Genomic DNA, 16,450 nt, shown 5'->3' on the forward strand with positions numbered 1-16,450 from the left:
TTGAATGACCTCTTCACCGCTGGCATCATTGAGAGACCAGTTTCAGATCTACGCTTGAAGCATAAAAGCGGACTGACGTATTGATTTTAGACACTCGTAAAAGGAGCAGGACAAAGAGATAAAAAAGCTTCCTCTTGAATAAAACTTATTGGGTATTGGGTGCTAAAATTGTATGAAATGTATATAAAATGTAGCAAACCTGATATGCAGCTAACTATGTGTATTACACATCGATTTAAAAAGTAATCAAGCCTGCGCCTCAGTGTAACTTGCTGTATAGAGAGTATCGTTGAAGTTGACAAAATCTCCATTCCCTTCTCTCTGAGGTTTTCAAAAACACATCAGCATCATAGAGTCATCGTCTTTGTTCATAAAGCAAACATGCATGCTCAGTCGATAGAAAACTGTTGACAAAAAACAAAAACAAAAAAAAAAACACATGCAAGGTTCATGGAAGACTAACTGCCGGCGGCCTCGTTTTGTGACTCTTCCTCTGATCTAATCCATCCAAGTGTCCCTCGCAGCAACTCAACCTGGAGCAGGGGTCTCTGGTCCAGTGCGAGACGCTCATCGAGACCGTGTACGGCGAACGGGGACAAGTCCTCAAGTCCAAGGAACGCAAGGTCTTCCTCTTTGACGACGTCTTAATCTGCGCCAACATAAATGTCAAGTAAGTCCAGGCGGGAGAGGCAAATTTCCCTTTCTCTGCTCGTCCACTTGTGGAGTTTTCCTCGGGAGGCTGGCAGCGAATGGCAATTGGGTTACATGAGGCTCTAATGTGACGGTCAGACAATATTCCGGCGTAGTACAGCAAATGTCTGCGAGGGGTTTGGAGTACTATCCGAGCATGCAGGGGTTCGGTCGGCTTTTTAAACAAAACGCTAGAACGGCCAACGAGAGCTGCAGGAGTCCTAGATTAGGGACTTGGGCTCTTTCCTGTGAAGCATCTGTGACAGAGCCATCCGTCTCATCTAGTAAAGCAGGGAGAGGGATTTTCTATTTGGGATTCTTTTTTTTCTTTTCTAAAGTCGCCGCTTACGGCCCTCTTGTCACAGCAATTATCGCTCCATGTAGCATTCCACTCAAGAATCCCAAAGTTGACTTTGCCTGCCCTCTAGAATCTCGACACACTGAGCGCCATGTTGATTGTCTGCGTGATTGCACGAATACATGAATGACAATGAGCTACTCTTCACAGCATGCCTTCCACTTGTCGTTGGGAACATGTCTGATGAGCCACATCCTAATTATAAAAACATCCATGTTAAATTCCGAGGAGAATTTTCTTCAAAGCTTACGAAAAACACGGACGTAAGCGGAGGGCTAAATTGTTCTCGATGAACGTTAGGTTCCTTAAAAACAAAACTCGGCTTCGGTGTTGACAAAAATGTGTTTTTTCGGTTCATGGAAGGCACGCGGTTGTCTTCGGCTTATCGAAGACTTAATTGTCCCGACACAATGTGCTTAGAAACCACTAAAGTATCTTCAATGCATACAAAAATGTATGTGTTAGCTTCAATGAGGACTGAATTGTTGTAATTACCAATACACGCATGTTGAAACACCAAACTGCCTTTTACTCAAATTCGTTCGTTACAGTATCTTATGCACGTTGAGGACTCACTTATTGGGTATTATTTCTACCAAAATATCCGTTGCCTATGTTGAGGACATAAAACCACATACATAAAGTTTTGTTTCAACTCTGCACTGGCTTCATTAAAGACTCGAAATTTGACTTTGTTGCTTCTGAAATGAGTTACAAAATACTTTTCGTGACTATATTCTCTTTGATGTTCTTGAAGACTTAATTGTCAAAACCCATATTCAGAGTGGCAGTTGCGTGGCCCCACCCCGTTGCTCAAGTTGTTCTTGTCATCGCCCACCAGGGGGTCTCCAGACATCAGCAGCCTGGTCCCGGTGGGGCCCAAGTACACCATGAAGTGGAGCGCCCCCTTGCAGCAGGTGCAGGTGGCGGAGGTGGGTCAGGAGACCTGCCAGGGCAAGGACGTGGTCTTCCAGCAGAATGCGAGCAAGCGGCAAAGCGGCGCCCACGCTTCAGGTGAGCCCAAGCTGAGATCAAGCACGCCTCATCCGTTTCATCCATTTGCCACATGCGTCTCCGTCAAGTTAATCCAGCTGTGTCAACCATTTCCCTCTGAGGGCTGCGTACATACAAAATGGAGACGCAAAGGCCGCATTGAAAATATTTGACTTTGTTTTATTCATCACGATTATTAAACCAATTCGTTAATCCATTATGTATTATCCCAGTGGTGACTTGAGATGTGTGGGCCGTTGTTTGGCCAACCCTGAGTTCATCTCATCACTTGGACTGACCTTGGGAGTGACTCAGCGCGGCTAATCAGTTTCTGTCCTCAAGTGTTCCGCGGAGGGCTGCCGACGAGTCCGCTTTGCTTGTCACTCTGATTGAGGACGATGTTTGCGAGAAGGGATCGCGATGACGGCCACTTGTTTCCGCGCCAGCCCGCGGCCCCGCTTTATCTTGAAGAGAGATGCGAGGGAAGACGGGCCCCCTTGCCGCAGTGTCACCGCCATCTCATTTCACTCTCTGATAGACCACAAACACGTCCAAGGCGCAGTCATCAATCTGCCGAGATTGCGCCGCCATTTTCCAGGCCCAATTAGGGAGCCCCGCGCTTTCGATTGGAACTGGCGGTCAAGGAACTCGTCTAACCCACGGTGCATACGATTGGGATGCAGACGCAGTTTAAGCAGATTTCAGACGAATGTGACAGTGGGCGTATGATGATGTACTGTAATCATGTACAGTAAACCAAGGCTGTGGTGGATTTGATCGAGGTGCATGCAGTCAGGTTCTCCACATTTATATGTGGTCCACGTCATCGTATTACTTTCATCAATATAACAACAGTGTACATGAAACCCTCTGAGCCTTTGAAAAAAAAAAACTATCAATTGAACGCATTATTATTTTCTTCGTCTTTATTAGATTTCTTTAATCACTTCCCTGGGCCGCGGCACAGCTATGCTGCGTGGGGAGGTGATTTTCTTGCAGTTCTTTCTAAGCACACTTTGTGCGCGTCCATATCCCGCATGGACTCTGGCGAGTCAGTTCTGCTTTCGCCATGTCAAAGACTGTATGCGCCTCTCCTGTGCTGACTTTGAAGGGAATGAGACGAGCTGCCGCCATTGGCCCAAAAGGAAGTTGGCAGTGTTCACTCCCACAACGGCGCAAGCACTCTTTTCTAATTGCGCTCATCTGAAATACCAAATGAAAGCACACTCCTCCCATTGCACACAGTGACAACGTGCTTCACGGTAGACCCGCACCACATTTGAAAATAGTGCCCGACATTTGAAGTCTTGGTCTGTTAAATTGAACGGAAAGCTTGTTTTCCTCTGGCTGAATGTCCACAGCTTCATTGTGCCTTTGGTCATCTTGACAAAGTGCAGTTTGCCTGCCACTGTACGTTGCAAACAGATTGATCAACAAAGGTATATTTTTTGTAGTAAATCAATTGTCATTTTGGAACGACTTAAAATTTCCCGCAGTATGCCTGATCATCTCTCATGGCACATGCACATATACCAGGGATGTGTCCTGATTAATCCGATTGTGCCTCGCGCCTGTAATGTATGATCATCGCCACATTGCACAATACAAATTTATTTTTAGGAGGAGGGAGAAATAAGACTCAAAGTCCTAAACTTGCTCTCCTCCTCCGATTACACCCCCGCCTCATCGGGGTGCGTTGATCGTCTGATGTGTTGCGGCAGGCTTTGGATGCGGATCAGACAAGGGTTTACATTCACCTAGTCCCGTGACGACGCTTGAAATCCCCCGCAGGACCTGAACATCGTCACACCTGCACGACTTAGTTCGGGAAAAGCCGATGTTTCGACCAAGCGCTCAGGGCTGGCGGCTGCCCGCGCACGGCCATTTGCGAGCGTGAAAACCCACGTCTGGGCCTCACAGGATTACGCTGGATTACAACTCAGCACATTCACCTCAGGGAGGGTTTTTACCATTCGGATCATTCACTCGGGTGTGTGTTCTGGCTGAAACAAGGACGGTTTCTTTGAAGTATTTTGTTCGTGTTTTATTTCTCAGAAAATGCTCATCACCTTGAAAAACTCCCTGATTGTCCGACCCTGAAAAACCTCAAACATAAGGCATAAAGCTCACTCAGTATGTATGTATTCTTTTGTGAAATAAAATCTGACTGGTGACTGAAGAAAATATATTCACCTGTTTGATTTGAGAGTAAAAAGGTGAACTTCACACTCCCGCCTGTCACAACAAACAACAGTTTGGCAGTAAGTGAAAAGAGGCTTCAAGCTAATTATTTGAACTCCAAGTTTAAATTTACTGTCAAACTAAATGTAAAACTTGTGAAGTATATGCTGTGTAATTAAAAGCATGACTACCTTTGCAATAGAAAAGTCCGCTTAGCTTAATGCGAACCAACAATGCGTAGACGGGCAGACAAATTGCATCAGTGTTGCAGTCTTATAACCCTTTAAACAACGGACATTTAAAAGAATTATGTGGCGACGGATTACATAACGTAATTCACAGATGTGTTCTCTATCCTCTGCGTAGAGCAGCTAACATTTGCAGCTCTCTGAGGAGCTGTAACTATACATCCATTCCTAATGTCTCTATTGTACTTGTAATTTGCAGAAAAAATGTCCATCGAAGTTAAGCAAACGTGGTAGCAAAATCAGTTTACTTCTGATGGAAGTGTCTCGAAATAAGATGGCGCTGCAGATGGTTCTTAGGAATTCCGTATTTCTGGAAAAAACGTTAATTCTGCCAGCCCGTGCACCAGTCCAAGCAATTCTCTGCCAACTTTCTCCACCCGCCTATTGATTGCCTCGCTCACATGACGGCTGCCAGTGGCTTCCTTTGTCCGAGGCGCCATTAAACAGCTCTATCGTAGAGCTCCTTAAATGAACATCTCAAGTACATCCAAACATCCTCTCGCTTCCGTTCACGAGGATAGACAACAAGTCCCCGAGGAGGGGCAACTAAGCCTGCATATAGCCCGTGATCTTCATCTTTGTTGATTACATGCTAGTGTTGACGGTGCGCGACACCTCTGCAGTCAAATGCACCTCGCGGATTTAATTAGGCGCTGGCGGGAGCCGGGGAAAGCGCGCCATCGATTGGCGGCAGTAGGCGAGCGAGACTTCGAAGGTAAGCGCCGGCCGTGGATCGATGCCGTGTTTTGTGTCTCATAAGACACCTGCGTTCCTTTTGGCCCCAGCAAAGAGCATCATAGCCCCGAATAACAATTTCTGCGTTCCGTGGCTGGAGCTCCACTCCGTAATGATGACGATCGATACAGCCGCAACACAACACCCCTTTTCCATTTTTTTACCTCCACACTTTGGGAAGACCACAGCCGCGGTTTTTCCAATTCAATTGTTTTTTTGGGTTGTCGTTGTTCTTGTTTTTTTTTTTTTTGGGGTATCTTGTTAGACATAATTTCACCAGCAGCACATTGGAGGCGTGTTTAGCATGTGCACCTCAAAGTTCTGAGGTTTGGAGTTGAACTCTCATGTTCTCTAGTGTCCGAATGGGGAACTATATTCCACAATGTGGAAACTTTGTCTTAAATGTGCATGTCTTCTTCATCAGCTGCTGTTTACTGAATCTACCAAGTATTTTCTCCGAGACTAATTATCCTCAGAAGAGGATAGTTCGAGCATGTTTTTTTTCTCCTCTCTCTCCCTCGTGGTTTCCTTCTGAACTAAGATCTCAGGGCGCTTCACATAGCGGGTACCGACAGGCCCTTTGCACTGTATCCCATGTTTGTCATTGTTTTCATGTTTCTTGTGCAGAGCGTGCCTGTTAATTGAAATCTCGTTGCACGAACGTGTGATGACAATAAAGGCAATTCAATTCAATTCAATCTATTTCGAAAAATAAAATAAAAAATGATACGGACACTAATGCGGCCTACTCATGATCTGTGAGCGTCTTTATGTTTATCTGGTTGTCTGTATCATATCGCCCTTAGGTGGCCAAGGCCCGCACGCCATGGTCACGAACATATAAAATGCGATAAAGTGTATCATTTAATGAAATACCTTAAGAAAAGTCAAATATCTTCTGTCATGTTGGCTGCAGTAGCCAAATGCAGCAATTCACTCCAAAATTAATGTTGTCGTACTTATATGTGAATTATTTTACCACTGTGAAAATCATTATTCAAATCTTTGTAAGAATACATCATATTCCAGAGGTTTGTTTGTGCGAGCGTCACGTTGCTCAGTCATTAAAAATGGATCCATTAAGTTTCCTCACACGCCCCTGCGACCTCATATTCACATAATGTATAAATAATGAAGAAAGAGAGAAAATTGGCCACTCGGAAAGATAAAATGTCTTGTCCCAAAGTGTTTTATTGTTCCTCCTGTGTCATCTGTTTTAGTCTGATGGCCATCTTGAATGTTTTAGGGAAATCCATCCTTGGTCCTCCACGGCTCTACCAAGAACTGCAGGAACTTCAACATGACCTTTGTGTGGTGGAGGACGTGACGCTCCTGGTGGGCACCCTGGAGGGGACGTACCAGGTACTGGGATCATTTTGTAGACAGTTATTTTTTTTTTCCCCCCCTGTGGCTTAAGCCCTGTCTCCCATAAAAATATTGCCGTGGCGCCAAGGATCTGTGTTGAAATGGAGCTGTCTTTATTTTGTTATTTAGTAGCGCCATAACCTTGTCTCATAGAAAAAGTGCTTTGCTGCTAACTTGTGGCACCGATCGGCATATGCCATCCATTTCAGAGGGCTGTCAATAAAAACGGGGGTTTACGCTGTACGTATACCTTCATGACATTTCTGCTGAGTGCGCTGCAGATACCTCTCATGTAAAATATGTACCTTCGCTCCAGAAAGTTGTGAAACACTGCAAGCGCGCCTTGTGTGTGTTCATCGACAAGACTGATGCGAGCGTCGTACGCGCTACGCCGCCACTTCTCCCGCAGCATTCAAATCGGGACACTTCCCAGTAGTCTGCCACAGACACAGTCGCGCTGTCATCCGTTGCGTAACACGGGCGGAAAAAGCGTGGAGGTGATACCTGGCCATCACACAAGAGTCTCTCCACATAATGGTGGCACCTTTGCCTCCATTTGCGAATAGAGCACAGTGTCCTCAGGACTGCCGGTCAAATCGGCAAAATAACCAATTCTCTTCAGGAAGTGGATTGGATTCTATTTCATGAGACTCGCCGCATTCATCATCTCAGATTCTTCCGGCGATGTGATACGTTTAGAGGTCATTCAAACCGTGCCAAAGCCGACCCGAGATCGAAAGTTGGGTACATTTGCCATGTGTGTGTTTTGGAATAAGTACTCGGAAAAAGTTGGTACTGGCCTGGCACGGTGAATAAGTGACACGCACAGGTCGCGTGACGTGATCGATCCTTGCCAGCCATGATAAGATGTATTTAAAAAAGGACGAGAAGTAATCTGCAAAGTTAAACTGGAGTGCGCAACATGTTCCGTGACGCACAGGCACACATGCGTGCACGTTGATCCGATGCGACGCAAAGCTTTCATCTATCATCTTCCAAATGTAGGTTCCAAAATGAGTAGCCGCTTTTTTTCAAACTGTGTCACATTCATTTGATGATGCCACTGCATGCCATTTGTTCTCAACGCTTACAAGAAGTTGTAACTCATGTTTACTTTTGTCTGCCTTCAAAGAACCTGAACACCACGGTGGCCCAAGACTGGTGTCTGGCTCTGCAGAAACTCATTCGTATCAAAGAAGAGCAGATTCAGAGTGCCAACAAATGTCGCTTACGCCTGCAGCTGCCCGGCAGGCCAGACAAGTGAGTACAAGAACACATATTGTTGCTTTGACTTCCACATTTGCTTCGATTGTGGGACGGGTACCACCAAGTACATTTACAATTTTCAAACTGTGCAGATTGGTTATTTTTTTTTTTTGGTTTTTAATCTACCATACTGTGTGGTCACATGACATTTGGTAGACATGACATTTTTGATAGACATGTTTGTCAAGGCCCAAGAAGGCCATGCCTGAAAAGTTTTGGAAAGTCCACTGTTTTGTTTCTGAAACACCAATTATGCCCAAAAAGAACGTCCTCGTCCCCCCCTCAAGATTTTATTCATTTATTTATTTATTTTATGAAGTGTCTGCGTTCTGATTATTTTGTCCATATCCAGGGTCCTGGGGAAAAAAAAAATTGTCCTTGTGATTTTTAAAAAGTTCAGCCAAAAAGTATCAAGCAGTCATACCCCAAAAAAACACATTCACTTTATCGTGATTTCGGACATTTCCAGTTCCTCAAAAGAACTTTAACTCGAGGTTTTCTTAGATTACTACCAAATTTCAGACAACTATTGGCAGAAGAAAAAATGGCTTCGCTACATTGCAGAAAGTATTTTTTGGCATTGTGTGAGCATGCCAGTAAAGGCAGAATACATCCGACGACATGGCTCTTTGATTGGGTTAGGGTTGGCTTTTTGTTGTCAGTTTCAGTTATTAGTGTGGATAAGTGTTCTAAATTGCTTCACAAATTGTGAACTGAATCGTAAATGGGTTGTGTGACTGCCTGTGTGCACGCTTTGAGACAAGCGCAGCTGACAAAAAGACTATTTTTGACTTTTGACAAAAAGACTTATTATTTCAATTTGAATTGAAATAATGGCGGCTGATAATGGATCCAATTTTCTGGCCTCTGGTGGGCGCAAGAGCAAGACTGTGGCATGGCGAGGGCCAAAGGAAAGACACCGCTCGCGATGTGGACGCTCGAGTCTTTCCGGAAGAAATTAGAAGCCCCCGTGCGGAGCCGAGCGAACGCATCAGTTGCATCCTCGTCTCCCGCTTTCCCTGTCCACTGTCACTGCAGACCTACTAGGCCGATCTGCTTAGTCATGTGTTTGATGACGCCAGATGTTCTCCTCACGTGAGTGTCCTTGGATTGCTTTGAAAGGGAGGGTTTGCTCTTCATTGAGATGGGGTTTCACACTCAGGCAGCATATTTCCAGGGACCCACTCATAAATTGGTGTGGGGAACATGCAGTAGACTATAAATTGGACCTACCGTCGAAAGCACATGGATCCTCGGCGACTTCTGGACTCCGATTTCAGAACTCAATAGTTTAATTCAAATGAATACGCAGAAAGTAAAAAACAAAAGTCCATTAAATGCATCAGCCACCGTGTTGTATGTCTCACAATTATCGTAATAACCGCAACCTTGCACGGTGCAAATAAAAAGGACGAGAAATCCTCAACGGCGCAGAAAGTTGATGTGATCCTCACACACAGCCGTTGTGATGGCACACCTCAAGCCTTGAATGCAGCCGGGATTGATGACTGCAAAGTTGGTCTGCGGAGGTTGAAGCCAACAAAACGGACATTTCTTGCCCGGTGATAGAAGCAACCCTGCATGCGCGCTCACGACGTAATTGTGCTGGGCCGGCCTTGCACCCTGCCGCTGCGAGTGTGTTGGGTGGTGACAGGTTGCACAGCGGGCACGCCAACCTATTCTGACGCCACCCAGGGTGCGGTGATGGCAGATTGCAAAAGGGAGCGTCGAGCAGCAGGCAGGCTCACAGCGGCGCACAAACTCTTTTTTTGCTGGCCGCGTTGCGTTTTTTTTTGCTTTTTTGGGGGGGGGGCGGTAGTAACAGCTAGGTTTACAAAACGCTGAGAATTTAAGAAGTGGCAAAATACACATTCTAAACTGAAATTTCTTTTAAAATTAAATGTAAAATACTCGGGGAAACATATTTGTGACATAACCCAAATTTCATGCAATTTCGTGTCGTGTTGCACTCAATGAATGAATAACCCGACCTGAGCTTCAGCTACACCGACATCCCATTTGTGGGATTTAGCTGTTGGTTTGCGGCAGTTGCTCCTGTACTGCGTTTCCAAAATTCCCTAGCTTGACTTCCCATTGACATTTCCTGCATATTTCTCGCCTTGGTAACAATGTACAAAGGCCTACTTGGCATCATGCGTCTCAAACAACTCGGCGAATGACACGCACAGAGCATGGGACCGCAGTTGGGGACTTCTCTGTACCGAGCGGCTCCCTTCCTGTCTGGCCGCGAGCGACGCTCTGTAGTCAGGCTGGCACACCGCAAACAGAGAGAGTACGTGGGGAGAATCCCGACTCGCCTCCCCAAAGGCAGCGAGCGGCCTCCGTGTGACAGTGGTTCATTAATATGCCCTCGTCTCGCGCCGCTGCGGGAGCCACCGATACTCACTTCAAATTTCACCCAACGCTACCGTCGCTTTATCTTCCATTTGCTAATGACGCCACATTGGGAGTTCATCCAGGCAGAGAGGCTCGCCTAAATAATGTTGCACATCAGAGGCTCCTTGTGATCTTATCTCGGTGACCGCGCACCGCTGTGACTTTTCGCCGCGACTCCCGTGTGGAGTTGAGAGGTGTGGATGAATAAATGGACTTCCGTCCTCCACTTGCCGCCATCTGATAGTTCAGTGAAAGGAAATAGAACCAGTGTCTGTCACCGGGGCAGCCACAGGTACTCTAGATTCGATGAGTACTTCTGCACAACTCTTGGGGGGCTGATTTAGTGAAGGTCAAGCAAGAGGAAAGAAAAGATGAAACGACACTAAAATGAAACAACATTGACTGTCAAGTTCAGCTTTGAACAAATCTATCTCTTAGAAACAAAATTCTGCTTCACTCTATGTGGCGATGGAAACACTTAGTAAGCCTGCACCCGACAGCCCTGAGGGCTCTGGGACTCTCAAAGGATTCCGAAAGGTCTTGAATATACTTCGGTCCAAGCCCGACAGTAATATCTTAAAATCTCTTCTTTGAATCGCTGGGACCGGCGTGATGTGGTCCAGTGTCCATTCTGGACCGGTTACATGTGATGTATTGATTTTATTTTATTTTTTATTTTTGTTGTACTAAAGACGGTCTTCTTCTTGAGCGAAACTGAGGTCCTGTCCACCATACAAAGCCCTTAGACCAGTTGCGATGCAACACTCTTAACATACCGTTTTGCCTCCAGAGTAACCTGTTTTAATTGGATTCGCGACCATCCTTGTATCCGAAAACACTCGTATCTCGAATCATCGTTCGTCATTGAAATGAATAGAAGTGCCATTAATCTGTTCCACCCTCTGACAAAAACACCACGAACAAAGTTTTGTAATAAGAAAAAGAGCACTCTATCATATTGTACCTATAGTCACGACATAATTAAATAGATTGTAAAGACTTTAACATTTTTTTGCGTCACTTCAATGGACATTGTGTTTTTCCTTCTGCTGTGTTTGGCTTGGTGAACTAAGGACAAGATGATACAGAAATACAGATAAACACAAATATGTCACAATGACAGTTGTGTTGGTCATTCATTGCAGAGGATAAAGAAGATACCTGTGTGTATTGGAATTTTATATCTGTCTGCGTGGTTTGCGCAACCGTTTATGTTCACATAGCCATTGCTTTTGATTTTGTTCACTATCTGTTGTGGGATTGAGTTGCGTTTACTGCCAACATACAATTTTTGCTTGTAAGTTAAAGCAAAGGATTGACTGAATGGCAGCTTGTATCTCGAAAACTGATTAGTCAGATCACTTGTATCCCAGAGCACCACTTTTCTTCCTTGACACCATTTACTATTTTCCCATTAGCTTTGGCGCTTTGTAGGGGCATTTTCGTCACAGGAAGAACACAAAACTATGTGGATAGTTGTGGTGAGTTTCCTTTTTCTCTTTTTCACCACCTCACTGAGATTTGGTTGTACAGAAAAAAAAAAAGAACAAACCACAAAAAGACTGGGTTTCACTGTGTATTTCTATTTGTCCGCCAATAAAACTGTGTATCAAGTCAGTCAGTGCGTGCTAACTCGACAGCACCCAAAAATAGCTGACGGCACTTTGCCCTGCCAATCGGCAACCCAATAAAAATTGACCCAAGCGCAAGTTTTGGGAAGGACAACTTGAGGGAGGCGCAGTCAAAGATCAAGTCGCTCTCTGTTTTCACTTGCGTTGCATTATTAAAGAAAGCGGCCATAAAGTGGTGCGCATGCATTATTTGGCGACCCCACCCAGAGACAAAATGGAGATGGGGGTGTGACTTTTAGCCCCGGCAAAGACATCCATTGCGAGTTCTTGCATTAACTTTTCATAATGTGAGTAGAGGAGGCAGAAAATAATTCAGCGCCGGTGCCAGCAGGTCAATGGCTGCGGGCTGCTTTCACTCCAAACACTGCCGCAACTTCAAGACGCCTCCAACTTGGAAGCTTTGCCACGCTGCTGCTATTCTTCCAAGCGCCCCCGCCCTGCGACCACAAACATAAAAAGAAACAGGTGCGGCGTTTTGACAGGCCGATATGAAGATTTGAAGAATGGGGGGGAAAGGTCGACACAGGCCGAAAATAGACTCGTTATCTTACATACGCTGTGGCAAAGTTCCTGCTTTTTAATGGTGGCTCGCCGAAAAACATTTCCCATTGAGATCAATTATATTTGGAAGGATCTATCATGAACTCTCTCCGTCATAAAACTTTGAACTCGACAAGACATTGTGTGTAGTGATATAACTGACGTGTATTTACGGTGGTATGGAAGTGCTGCCTCCGCAAGTGAAAATACACTCTCGTCTTACTCGTGTGGGGCAAGTTAGCCAGTGGTAGTTTTGCACCAGCGCGTTTGCTTGAGCGGCGATCTCCTTCCCTGAACGCGGTCTCTGAGTACACAGAAGTTGCCAATACCGCCGCAAAAAGTGGCTGCGTTTGTTGCTCGTCGCTTGAACCCCGTGGTAGATGTGGGAAGGTGTGGACAGGACACCCCCTCAAATCACATCTCGTTTCACCACTAACTGGCACACATTTCAATGTGACTTCACAGTACGGACGTGCGCGCACACAAACACACACACACACACTTGGGGTGTATTTTCCCCGAAATAAAATCATATGAATCGTCATGTAAGATGAGTTTGAATTTATTCACTTTAAACGAGTTGGCAATTCTAAAAAGAACAGGGGTGTCAATTACCATTTCTTATTTATTTCAGGGCGTTTGGCTCTTTGCGACAGTGCTCCATGTCCTCCAACAATAGTGAGAGTTTCCTGTATCCAAGCAATTAAAAAGTTACTTTTCAGTGCAATGTCCCCTTTAATTCACAGTGACGCTCTAATGCAGCATGTTTCCGTTGCGATGCTGGCGTCAGGTGGATGTCGGCCTGCCATTCTCCACGCCGTCCGCCCTCATGCGGCCATGTCCTTGTGCATCAGTGTCACGCGTGCGCCCCGCCGCTTGCCTGCCGCCATAAATCCCTTCACCTTCTCCATCTTCCCCTTCATGCTCTCTGTCTCCCCTTTTACCTCACAACACCTGCATCACGTCTTTTCTTCTACCGGTGTGGCGCACAAGTACTGCGGCTGTCAGTCATCCAATCAGAGGCTGTTATTTTTGAGGCCCCTGTGGGCTAGAGGTGTCGCCATAAGAGATCCAACCGAGAGAGCGGTTCCGTTTTTTGTCACACACCTCCCTGCGTCTCTTTCTCTGTCTTTCACAAATGGCCCAGGCTATATTTAGACAGCAAATGGTGTGAATGACACTTTTGCATGTCCGCTGCATCATCTTCTGGTGACGCTCTTGAGAGACGGCAAGTGTCAGGGAAGAAAAACATCTCCAAATTAGCATGCATTTATTTAAGTGACAGTAGCAAGCTTATTTTTTTTACATAGGTTAGCACAATTTATATCCTGGTTCCGCGCCACCTGCCTCTAACCAGTGCAAGCTAATGTTGACATCGCAATGGAAACAAATAGTGAATTTATGTACAATATACGTTTCGGGGTATGTACTAAAATATGAGCAGTAATCAATCGACCACAATAATATTACAAAAAAAATTGAAATCCTTTTTGGTGATGTGCAATAAATATTTCACTGTGACTTGATAAAAAAAAAAGTGTGCTGCTATTTAGCTGTAACGTCAAACTTCAGTTTTGGGAAAATTAGTGCATCATACAAGATGTGAGCTTATTGTACTTAAAAAAAAAACTAAGCAAAAATTTTACTACTTTTAGCTAGCTAGCATTAGCTAGTAGTAGCCTTACAAACTACATTTATTTGACTTCCAGATGTTGTTTTGGACTTTCTGAAAAGAGTTTTATTTGAAACATTTAATATGTTGATGATGGTGGCAAATCAATAAAATGATTTGATAATGTTTTTTTTTTTCAGCAGTACAAATGTAGGAATCAACAAGCCGGCTAACGTGGGTTGGCATTGTCCTTTGATGCTATACTGCAGTGTCCAACATTGATGACAGAGACCTGAAGTTTAAAAAAAAAAAAGGGCGTCCACATTCAGAGGTCAGGAGGCTGAGTAAGAAAATGATGAGCCCGTGTTAGGTGGCCTTTTGTGGTCACCCGTGCTCCAACCCCATTAAACACCAGTAAAAGATGTCAGGCTTCTGAAAGAAGGAGCACTCTCGCAAGATGTTTGGAAGATGTGCAAAGTCATCGTGGACCAGGCTGTTGTATTGGCAGGCTTCTCACTATAGCACTAGAATCTTTAGGGCGGGCAGGCTGACTGTCTGATGAAACTTGATCCATCCTAAGAATACATGACACAATACAAAAAATGAATGCCCTCTGTTTTTACTGAGAACCGCTTTTAGTTTTTAGACATATACACTGAAAAAGATCCCTTGGATTTACTTCATCCAAACATGTATATCGGTTGCACATGATCAAAATATAGTAAACCGTCATTTTCCCGTGATTTCCTCAAACAAAAACTACCCAAAAAACAAATAAGTGTTAGTTTAATACATTTTAGTCATGTGCAACCAAAAATCAAGTACGGTACATTACTTTTTTTTCCCAGTGTAGCATAGTACAGTTATCAAAAAATAAGCATAAATAGAACAGACGACGAGGGCACAAATCAATAGTATTCGTTAGTGGAAACCAAAAAAAAACAAAGCAAAACGTAATTGACCGTATTTGGATAGACAAGGTTTATATCCCACAGAGACGATATGTGTTTTTTTTTTGTCCCATTATCAACTGGGAACAGGCTTTTATGTACTTCAAAAGTATCTTGAAAAGGTTTTTCAGTCGAAATAATTAATGATGAAAATAATGGTTACGTACGCTTCCTGGACTAAATAAACACGACATTTGCCTCTCGTCAAGTTCACCAGCGCAGACAAAGAGCCCGTGTTGGAGCACGCTGTTGCTGTCGTTGTTGTTGTTGTTATTTGAGCCTCCGGTAAAATCTATTTACATTATTCAACTCTACTTTTGACGCAGCGCATATTTTGATGATGTTACATTTTAAATGATGGCTTTAACATGGGAATATATGCATCGGGCACTGCTGTGTGAGAGAGCCACACCATCTGTCTCCTGAGAACTTTAGTCAGATGAATCGCTTTTATTTATGACATTTTTTTTCAACGCCATCGACTCGTTAAGTTTGAACACACACACACACACACACACACACACACACACACACACACACACACACACACACACACACACACACACACACACACACACACACACACACACACACACACACACACACACACACACACACACACACACACATACCTGTAGCCCCCTGGAGGTGTCAAACTTTGTGAACATTTGCCTCTCTGTTTCTTATTTTTGTCCGGGGCATTCTCACCCTACAAATCTCACTGCAGGAATGCAAATGCAGTTGCCAAAAATTGGCAAAGAACAGAAATGATGTTCACTTTTCCAGCGGTTGGAATTGGGCCAATGCTTGAGACCAATCTGGGGCGCATCCATGACTTTGGTGGCAACCTTTTGCCAAGAGAACACACACCAGCGTTCCAAACGAACAACTTCGGACCTTCTGCGGATTTAAAACACAGAAACTAAAAAGTCATTTTAAAACGATGAACATCAGATTGTGGGTCTGGATCCACTGGAATGTGAATGCAGCTCACCAGCGGACTGCAGTCAAAACGTACTTAGCTCAGCGGCAGCTACCAAACCTCAGCTTGCCGGCTGGCCTTGTCGCTACGGGCTCGATTTTATTGTGGAGCTTACAAGCAAGCAGGAGACCCAAAACTTGACTTGGACATGTGAAGACAGAAGGTCAAGTTGGGCTTGCAGCACATGATGAAAAGCAACGGCGCGCACACGTACAGAGTGAGAGTGTGTGCCTTCAGCGAGGACCAATTTACTGTGTCCGGCCGGGGCTGCGTGATCGTCACAACCTCTCTTGAATGACGACGACTCGGCTGCACTCGAACACTTTGGGGTGACAAGCACGCAGTTGCCCCGCCGACAGAAAATTCAAAGTATTAAACTTAAAGTCCCATGAAATGAAAAATGTACGACCCAAAAAAAAAAAAAGCTCTCCTTTGGTCTTCTTGCCATCAAAGTCCTCCTTGTGATGTTCAGCTTGCCCCCCCCACCCCCCAAAAGGACCAG

The 16,450-nt window shown here is 44.8% G+C and overlaps 1 protein-coding gene across 4 annotated transcripts in view; it reads left to right on the forward strand.

Annotated features, from left to right (window-relative positions):
• arhgef10la (Rho guanine nucleotide exchange factor (GEF) 10-like a) overlaps positions 1 to 16,450 on the forward strand; it is an 89,284-nt gene that overhangs the window by 28,840 nt on the left and 43,994 nt on the right. For all 4 annotated transcript variants that reach the window (XM_086116838.1, XM_086116837.1, XM_086116839.1 and 1 more), the window contains 4 exons: positions 525 to 670; positions 1,890 to 2,062; positions 6,452 to 6,567; positions 7,703 to 7,830. In XM_086116838.1, coding sequence (XP_085972964.1) covers positions 525 to 670; positions 1,890 to 2,062; positions 6,452 to 6,567; positions 7,703 to 7,830 — 563 coding nt within the window. The remainder of the gene's footprint in view (positions 1 to 524; positions 671 to 1,889; positions 2,063 to 6,451; positions 6,568 to 7,702; positions 7,831 to 16,450) is intronic.

This window comes from Hippocampus guttulatus, chromosome 8 (genome assembly GCF_054856545.1).
Source record: "Hippocampus guttulatus isolate MCC_2025c chromosome 8, RoL_Hgut_1.0, whole genome shotgun sequence".
In the NCBI taxonomy this organism is placed as follows: domain Eukaryota; kingdom Metazoa; phylum Chordata; class Actinopteri; order Syngnathiformes; family Syngnathidae; genus Hippocampus; species Hippocampus guttulatus.